The sequence below is a fragment of the Fulmarus glacialis genome, unplaced genomic scaffold (genome assembly GCF_000690835.1).
Source record: "Fulmarus glacialis isolate BGI_N327 unplaced genomic scaffold, ASM69083v1 scaffold4618, whole genome shotgun sequence".
NCBI lineage: Eukaryota > Metazoa > Chordata > Aves > Procellariiformes > Procellariidae > Fulmarus > Fulmarus glacialis.
Window position 1 is genome coordinate 113585 of NW_009229988.1, and position 9932 is coordinate 123516.

Genomic DNA, 9932 nt, shown 5'->3' on the forward strand with positions numbered 1-9932 from the left:
GTAGTTTGAAATACCATGAAAATTTCTGATTCATAGGGAAAAACCCAGAAATAGCAGGAAGGAAGTTATTAGAATTTACAAAATGGATCTAGCATTTTAGTGTGCTTTATGCCTATTTAAAGGAAGAGCAAGCAAATACCACAGTAACATTTCCCCTGCAAAACAAACAGAAGCAATCTCTTCAGGGACTGAAAAAGAACTTGTCAACCGCACCAGACTGGGGACACGGTGAAGGTCAGTTGCTTTCTGGATGTTCCCTAAGCGGCGGTTGTCCTTTTACAACTTTTCTATCCAGACAAAGCCCGCGAATCTCGGAGGAGAGGAGCAGAGCTAGTTACTGAATGGCACGCTGCCAGCGGAGGAGCAGCCTTTCTTCGCTGGTAAATAAAGCCACAAAGTTATTCAGCTTGAGCTACCATAAATAGATCAGGCAGGTAGGCAGACGGTGCCAAATCAAAGCCAGCTGTTTTCCCTGGACACTGTCGAAGCCTCGAGGCTTGTCTGCAATCTGCACACAAGCAACAGGGTACTTTGGTCCCGCTGCAGTGCCACGCTGCCAAGCACGGACCCCGGCCTGCCTGTGGGACAAACCCAAATCCCAGGCAGCAGCTAGATCTGGCCTATTGAAGGTAGCTGACTTCTGAGCCAGCACACAGATGCATACCCTGTCTGCGCAGTCAATTGCTGCTGCATTTTGCAGCTGTTACCCTTTCTACGCCCTACAAGCCGTGGGTGCCAGTCTGGGAGCAGATAACATAGTAGGACTCTGTAGCAAAGCCTCTTGCAGCTGACAGGAAAGGTCTTGTTCCCTTTTTGGAGCGATGAAAATTGATTGGGAACTTTCATAATGTGCTTAGGAATATAGAGATTTTAACATCACTCTTGTGTAAGGTCACAATAATTGAGCCTGAGACTCTGGAAAAAAAATAGAGGAGATAACCTGTGTTTTCTTACTAGGACCTTATAGCAGGTATTAGGGTAAATATTGAAAGTTGCAAATACAAATGATTTTCGCAGTAGTTGTGATATGGAATTGTTTAATGCTTTGATATTGTTTGGCTGGACAGATAGCATGCTGTTCAGCAAACGCTGTTCAAAGTCAGTGGAAAAGTCCTCCGTTGTCTTAAGTGGGAAGGAAGATTTCTTAGTTTTCTTTTCACAAAGTTAACCTGTCCAGTGTAGAGGGGGGAAAACAAAAGAACAAGATGAGACCTGTCAGATAACTTACTGTAGGAGTTACAGAAGAGAAATATAGAGAGCAGCCAACTAGAAATTTAAGAAAGAGCACATTAGAGATTAGTGGAACAGTACATAATCATTATGGCCTTGATCCAGCAAATCACTTAAGTATATGCTTAACTACAAGTACATGAGAAATTGACTTCAATTGTTCTATCACATGCTTATCATTAAGCATATACTTAAGTATTTTTCTTGATTGGGAGCTAATCACACTGTTTATTGAGGGTTAGTTAGATGGTAGTGCCCTTTAGCTCAGTGTTCTGAACACTGCATAGCTAAGAACCTGGTGTCCAGGCAGAAAAGTATTCAAGAACTGCTAATCAGAAGGGGGGTGTGTATCAGAAGGGAAGCATTTGTTCTGCAAATAAGCTTCAGAATAAGCAATAATTTAAAACCTACACCAAGGTGGAGAGAGATTCCAGTCATCCATAACATTTACCGTGACATTCTCAGATCCGATAGATTTACATTGTGGGGGAAAAAAAAAAGTTTGTTTGAATAAAGAGAATTACTGCACTTATCAAGTGTAGGCAATAATACAGCACAGTGTTTTCCTTGAAAATATATTAGAGCTAGGTGACCAAACAGGTGACAGTTGTAATTTTTTCTGTTATGCTGCTGTCCAAGCAAGAGACCAGCAGAATCCTGGATCCCGTCCAGAGCACTGCCGATTCGAATCAGGCCATGGCACCTCATGAACAGCCACCCAAGGATTCCCACATGCCTAAGTTAGCAGTTTCAAGTGTGGTACATGCTCTTATGCCAAGGCCAGTCATGCCCGGGTCCCCTGGCACAGCTTGTTATGTACCTGTACTGCTGCAATGAAAGCTGATGGTTGTTCTTTTCGTCTCTAGCCTCTCAGAGACCATGCAAATGAAATTCAAACTCCCGTGCTTGCCTTTGGCCATTTAGCTATCCTGTGGGTGTTTTTTATCTTTGTTTTTCTTTTTTTAATTGTGATTGCTGCATGCAGTAATTTCACACATGCATGCCCTAATACTGCTACATTAAATCAATTAAACTACTTGGAATAAAGCAAAATAAAAAGGCCTCGCGGATAATGGGTTCATTGGACTTGAAAATTTCTTCTGTCCTACTGGTCATTTCCTCCTCTTTAGGGTGAGTTCTACTTAAGAGCACTGAGTCTGTTTAAGCAGGAGTGAAATTTAATTTTGGCTCGACGTGTGATTTGCAAGGTGGAATATTGGGTGAGACACTTATATGCTAGGTTGGGATTCAGAATTGTGCTTTTCTATGGACTTTCTACCTGATTTATATAGCTTCTGTGTACATCATTCCTCATCCGTAAAAAGACAATCTTGACCTTCCCCATCATACAGGAGGGGAAGTATATTTAAGACTGGAAAATGTGCAGGTATTCTAGTATTAGAAGCTATGGTGAATGACTGAACTGACTTTTCTTGAGTTTGACCTAACAAGCACATTTTGTAAATGTATTTTGGGACTTATTGAAAGGCTTATCTTCTATTGACCATGGGGTACAAAGTCTCATCCATTCTGATGATGTTTTCCTGTTCGTTTGTGTAGGCACATCCAAAGCAATACACAACCTCCTCAGGCTCCAGTTCCTCCCCTAGGATATGTATCTGGAAACCTTATTTCAGATTTGGAGACAGATGTTCCAGATGATGATGATGATGAGGATGATATTGAAGAAGAAACTGTAGAAATCAGTAGGCCGCTAAGAGGTCTAGAGCATACTCCAGGCTCCAGCATGGACAATCTAGACAGCTCTGTGACAGGTAAACAAACACAGTTAACAGTGACGCCAACTTGTTCCTAACAGTAAAATACATTATCAATCAAACACTTTCTAAATGAAAATTTATTCCACTCTATTTCTGTAACATTTAAAATGTGTTAATATTAAACACTGAAGTTAAAGAAGGATTTGAAAATACTTTGCTTTGCTGCAAAATGATAAGAAATTTCATGAATTTTAAAAAGCTTTAAAGACTTGAAAGAAAACTCAATTATATCCTAGCTTTCATGAAAAGTTCACTCTACTGGAGAAGCAAGCCAGTTACATAAAAAGGAGGGGGAAGACCTCAGCTTAGGAATATATATTTCTTAAATCAGGAGCAGGATAAAAATGTTATCTTAAAGCACTTTTAGATATTTTGCTGGGTAAACGTTTTCACAGATGAACACAGGGAAGTTAGAAGACTTCAGAATAAGCATAGTTAGCACAACATTTATTTGTAGAGTAAATACAACATTTTTGTAGGAAAATGTGTATTTTGAACCTACTTTGTATTACTGAATTTAGTAATTGTTCCCTTTCAGTGAAGATATTTAGTTATTCTGATACTCCTTCCTTCACTGCTTCTCGCCCTTTGCATGACTTGGAAGGACACCACAGGGATCATCAAAGGGGACCTAGAAAGGCATGCTAAACTAATGCACAGAATCTGAATGAATAAAATTGCTGTTGATTAAATGTAGGCAGTGAAAGATATTTTTTGAAAAATACAGATTTTATATGGACATAATGTACTTTGTGTAAACACCAGTATATTTCCCTTTAGGTCTCTTGGGCCTCTATATAATATACTGTATCCATAATGTACAGCTGTACTGGAGACCCAAATGTACATAGTGTTCATAGCTCATAAAAGCTACTGAGTGCTTCTTCAGTCTTTGATCTCAGCGGAAGAACACTGATTGTTAGTTGTACCTTAAGGGAGACTTGCTCAGTACAACTTACTACCATGGCACCACTGAATTTCATCCCTTTGATCTGGACCTTTGAAATTCCAAGGATTTTGCACCCTTACTTAAACATTGCTATTCTGACAACACTGCAGGAATATGACAGTGATGGAGCATCGATACCTATAATTTTCTTCCTTTTCCCTTGTTGAATTAAATAGTGTGTAGCTTAATCCCACTTTCCAGGTTTTCCTTCACTCTAGGGCCACACTGCTTGCCAGTCTAATTAAGATTTAAGAATTGTATCTCTGCTGCTGCGATTTGAAATCCAGATTCAACTAAGGCCGTAGAGTTAAAGTTTAAATCCCTGAGTTGAGAAGGTTAACTTACTAGTGCACGAGTATGTTAAGTCACTTCCCTTGAATTTCTAGTGTAATCTCCTTCAGGCTGTAATTCTGCATATTTTTGCATATCTCACTAATAGCTCAGAAGCCTTTCCATTAGGAATGCAGTAAGGATTTTTGCACTGGTAATACGGAAATAAATTAAAAAAACCCCAAAACATGTTGCTATATATTTTCTGCTTGGTATATGTTAATATGTGAATGTTGATATATCTGTAAATCAGAAGATGAATGTTTTCCACATTTACATTTTCACCGAATATTTTGGACCACCCTACCTAGTGCAAAGTAAGGAATAGCTGCATTTTTGCTCCAATTCATAGACTTCTATGCTTATTACAATTTATCCTTTTATGAATAACATTCAAGCTTGTTATAATAGTTATAAATCTTGTTTAATTATTGGAGTATTAAATGTTTAATTCCTGGAGTATTAAAAACTTCCTGATGTATTTTTTTTTGAAGAAATTGGGCAGAACCTGGTAATGTAGACTGGGAGTACTTAAGGTGATCTAAATGCACTCCCACTCATTTCCACCACTAACTTGATGTGGCCTCATCCAGCTGAAAATTGAGGGTTTTCTTTTTCTTATTTAATTACTACCTGGATCTGTTGCTTGAATCCAGCAAGCATCTGTATCTGTTTCTGGTAACTCTTCCAGGCTGCGTTTACTGGTGTTAAGGAGGGTATATAACAAACTGCATTCATTGTTTCTAAGTTGTTTCTCATTCTTTAATTTGATTGCTTTCAGAATACTGTAGAACAACTAAATTGTTCTTTCTTGCACTGAGAAAATATAAGCTACTTCTTTTCATAGGGCTTTTAGTGACTTAAACCAGCATTTTCCTAGGAATTTATATACCACGTTTTCACTTCTTTAAACATTATATTAAAAAATGGAGGCAAATGAGAACAGCTGACCTGGATGAAGCGATATTTCTGTACCTTTTGAAGTGTGTCCGGTGAGTTTGGTGTTTGTGAGAAATCTAAATTGACATCCCTCAGTCCAGACTTCCTCCGAATAGAGTTGCTGTACGATGAGCAAGGCGAGCTTCCTCACGCTGTACTGTTAGCATGCCTCAGCGATGACTTGAAGATACCCACTCTCGGAGTGGAATGGTGCTTTGTTCTTTATGGCTGAGCTGAGACCGAGGTTTTCATCCAACGCCAAATGTGGGATTCTCTGAGGGGAAACACTGGCGCTGTGTGAGCCGAGCTCAAACTGCTAAATTCCTCTGAAACCACAGTGTTGCTCCTTCAAACTGTTTAAAAGTCAGATTGTCTTCCAGGCTCATGAGTTTTAGTTACAGCTAACTGAAGATTCAGACAAGGATTTAATCTGCGCTATTAAGCTTTTCACTTAGCAGGTGGCAGAGACATAATGTTGACATGTATAATAAAGTGAAAAGAAAGGAGGAGTTCACAGTGACTCTATCTTAACATTTTTCAGATATTGCAAAGAAAACTCCAGGAGGGAGGTTTAGATTTGAACGTTTGTGGGATGGAATATGAAATTAAAGCCAAAGTTTTGCTTTGTTCGCAGCATGAGTTACTGATTCTGATTTAAAAAAAAAAAAGAAGAACAACTGAAAAGCAGCTGTAAAACTTCTGCTCACTTGACTTCTAATTCACAATTATTTAGGGTTATTTTTGCTTTCAGAGACACATTGAAATATATTTTTTCTTTTGCTTATGTTTAATGTTTGCCTTTATAATTAATTACTGTGCAGTTATGGCATGAATGGTCACGAAGAGTCTGTTATATTATTCTACTTTAATAGACTTAATTAATTGCATATGATGACTGTATAAGAAATTAATTTGCTTCTCACTGAAATCACTAAGAATAACACTAGGTTTTGTCAGATCAAAGTATTATGGTTTAGGGGGGTTTTTTGCCCTCTCCTTATCTTCTCCCCAGCACCACCAGTGAAGCTGGTAGTGAGAGCTGTTGTATCTTCAGTCCTGGTGCATTTTGACTGAGGGGAGAGATACACCCGTTAAATAGCATGGAAATTAGAACAAGCCCTTTTCTACCTAATTGATACAAACTGACTTAAGCAGAGAGGTATTCTTGTAAACAGTACCACTGCAAATGGATAACAAAATTATTTTCCGTTTCAATAGAATTATATAGATCTGAAATTACAAAGATCTCCATAGGTTGTACAGCTCAGCAGGGAAGAAAATCCCTTATTTGGTATGTTTTGGTCTTGATTAAAAGAATCACTGATCACTGTCTGTATGGTAAAAGTTGTTCATTCATTATGTTTGAGCACAAACGGAATAATTCTTGAAAACTACACAAAATCATTTTCATGAGCCATATTTTACCATGGCAGAGTTCAATATTTATATTTGTTTACTTAGGGACACCTATTGCAAAAGATTCTATTTTATAAGCAGTTAGACAGATTGCATTTAATAGGAAGAATGTGTTTCATGGATTAAATATGTGCTCAGAAAATAGGAAACTGCTACTTTTTGTATCTCATAAAAATGGTAATGCAACAATTAGCAGGGTCGTATTATAAAGCACAGACTTTACTCTAGCTTAATGGATCTAGGGATATGCATTCATCAGCAAGGATGGATTTAGCATAAAACGACATGTAAATGAATTGATGACTGATCATAAATTAATTTTAGTGCTGAAGAAGTAATAGAGACACAGCAAGATGCCACTTTATCATAGTATTTTACTGCTCAGCAACATTTGAGCAACTACTTAATGTTCTGTGTGCATTTCTTTTCTAACAGCTTGAATAAATTTGAGAAATTTTTGTGCCTTTCAGCAATATGGAAACCAAAAAATCTAGAAAGATTGAAAATGCAAACACAAATAAATTTGGTTAAGTGACATAAATTCATTTTTCATTAAATGTTTATGAAGGGCATTAATTATGGTTGGACTTGTGAAGTGCCAAATATGTATGTCTGATTTTTACCTCCTTTTGTTTAGTGTTTCCTGCCCCAAAATAAAAATTTTAAAACTTAAGGGTTTATTTCAGGTGTACACATTTAAATATTTAGGCATTTATGGTGAAGTATAATGTAAAGTATAAGACTATATCTAATTTTTGAAGTGCGATCGTATTTATATTCTGCATTCAGCCCCTTCTATTATTCTTTCCCATCCTAATAGTACAATGACTATTGCCGCATTTATTCCATCACTTCCACCAAAATCAGTGGACATTCTTTCTTTGTAATCATGACAGTAGTCAGATATATCCAAAAGAGGATAATGTCTTTCTCTTGTACAAAGGCTAAAGGAATTCTGTAACTGATACCAGCTGAAGTAGCATCAGTCCCCAGGGACTTCATCTGTACTTCACAAACCTAAGCAGTCTAACCCTGTTCCATCAAAAACCTGCAGAGGAGCAGGGGCTTAATATTAGCAGGCGCTTCCTTGTGAAGGAAAGCACATAAGCATATACATACAAGTCCCAGTGACATCATTTGTTAACTTTAGGCATGCCCATAGAGTTTGGTGCATACAGAAACGTATCTAATGGAATTTTCAAAAGTGTTAGGTTTGTTGTGGGCAGCTTTTACGTCACAAGTGCATTAGGGTGTTTTTTTTTTCCTAAAGTAAAGCAAGAGTACACTTTACAAAGGAAAATAGTATTTTTACTGCCTGTGAAATGCCACTAAAAGCAGTAGCATGCAGTCCACAAGAAGCTAGCACCTCTATTCCCCTTCTTTCCCTGAGAGCAAAGAAGCTTTCTGTTTGCATTAGCACCAAGAGATATTTTATGAAGCAAGAAAACAGAGTTCAACTTTTCACAGAGTTGATTTTGTTCTGCATAAAGCATTTACTGCTGCTGTCAGCAAGAGTAAAATTTACAGTTGCCAAAAAGCATGAAAACTCAAATGTGCTCTTGGAAAACACATAGTGAGCTGCATGTAAAGGAGACATTAAAAGCCTGTTTCATTCCATTTCAAAATGCACAGTTGATCTGAAAGGGACGTCAGCATCTCTTATTCTGCCTTTATTCAGAGAGAAACAAATGTACCTCTGATTTGAAAAACAAGAGGCCAGTGGATGCTTTTAAACAAGCAGTCACCATGTGTGCTATGTTAACACAGCTGCATGGAGCCTGGGCTCCAGCACTCCGTGCCTTCTGGGCAATGTCCACACCTCTAGAGGGCAAAGCAAGCCAGGGTTTTACTGCTGCAAGTTTTGGTGGAGAAAAAGTTGTTTATGCAGGGAAGCTGAATAGCTCAGGAACCATAGAAATAATGTAGAGATTTCACCATTAGCTACCTGGTCACATACAGCTGTGGGTGCTCTGATTGTCTCATGGTAGCTTGCTGACTTTAGCAGTTATGAAGAGTTTTGCTTCTGCTTCCAGCAACCAGAATATCATAGAGTCATAGAATGGTTTGGGTCAGAAGAGACCTTTAAAGATCATCTAGTCCAACCCTGCTGCCATGGGCAGGAACATCTTCCACTAGATCGGGTTGCTCAAAGCCTGGTCCAACCTCACTTTGAACACTTTCAATGATGGGGCATCCCAGCTTCTCTGGGCAGCCTATTCCAGTGTCTCACCACCCTCATCATAAAAATTTTTTCCTTATATTCAATCTAAGTCTAGTCTCTTTCAGCTTAAAGCTCTTGCCCCTTGTCCTGGCACTACAGGCCTTGGTAAATGTCTTTCTCCATCTCTCTTACAAGCTCCCTTTATATATTGAAAGGCCACAATAAGGTCTCCCCAGAGCCTTCTCTTCTTCAGGCTGAACGACCCCAATTCTCTCAGCCTCTCTTCACAGGAGAGATGTTCCTGTCCTGTGATCATTTTTGTGGCCCTCCTCTGGACCCGCTCTAACAGGTCCATGCCTGTCTTGTGCTGGGGACCCCAGCACTGGATGCAGCACTCCAGGTGGGGTCATTGTTTGCTTCAGTTGTCAACTGTGTTGACGTCCTCACCCAGTAAAGCTCACGTCCTTGTGAGAATTGAGCTATGCTTCCAGCCTGACAGGCGGTCCATCCTAACACAGCTGCTGCAGGAGAGGGAAAGGGGAAGCGATCCATGGGCAGAGTGCACTGTTCCTAGCCTTGCTAATGCGTGCTGTCCATGGGAATGCAGAGATGTTCAGCAACAGGGCTTTCCTATAGGGTTAGCCTGAAAAATTGGCAGTCTGACAGCATCACTGTACCGATAACTAAAATTTAGCTATTGTTAAGAAAACCTGGCATGTCTGTGAGTGTGCTGAATGATAGGTATATGCACACACATTGGAGAGAGCATTATGGACTTTTGCAGATTTTTAATATATTTCATATTTAAAACATGGGGGTTTTTTTGGACTGGGTGAACATAAGTCGAGCCCTTCAAAGAGCAGATGAAAAATAGCAACTGTTTCTAGACATACCCTGAAAGCATCCCATCCAAATTATGTGTATTATATGTTGTGTAACAGCTGAGTGACTGGTTAGCAAATGGACAGAGCAAAGTGAGCAAATGGAAATTCAAACTTAAGTTCCTCTAAAACATCCATAGTGCTGTGCCTATGATACTGAAAACCATACATACTCTGTTCAGTATATGTTTTTATACATGTCTATGTGGAAAACAGAATGTATCATAGAATCATAGAATCATAGA

General features: G+C 38.8%; 1 protein-coding gene across 1 annotated transcript in view; it reads left to right on the plus strand.

Annotated features, from left to right (window-relative positions):
* Nucleotides 1-3005, plus strand: part of LOC104070267 (roundabout homolog 2-like) — a gene marked incomplete at its 3' end in the record, with an annotated part of 109761 nt that extends 106756 nt beyond the window's left edge. The window contains exon 22 of the mRNA XM_009584040.1: nt 2791-3005. Within this exon, the coding sequence (XP_009582335.1) occupies nt 2791-3005 (215 nt within the window). The remainder of the gene's footprint in view (nt 1-2790) is intronic.
* Nucleotides 3006-9932: the final 6927 nt, after the last annotated feature.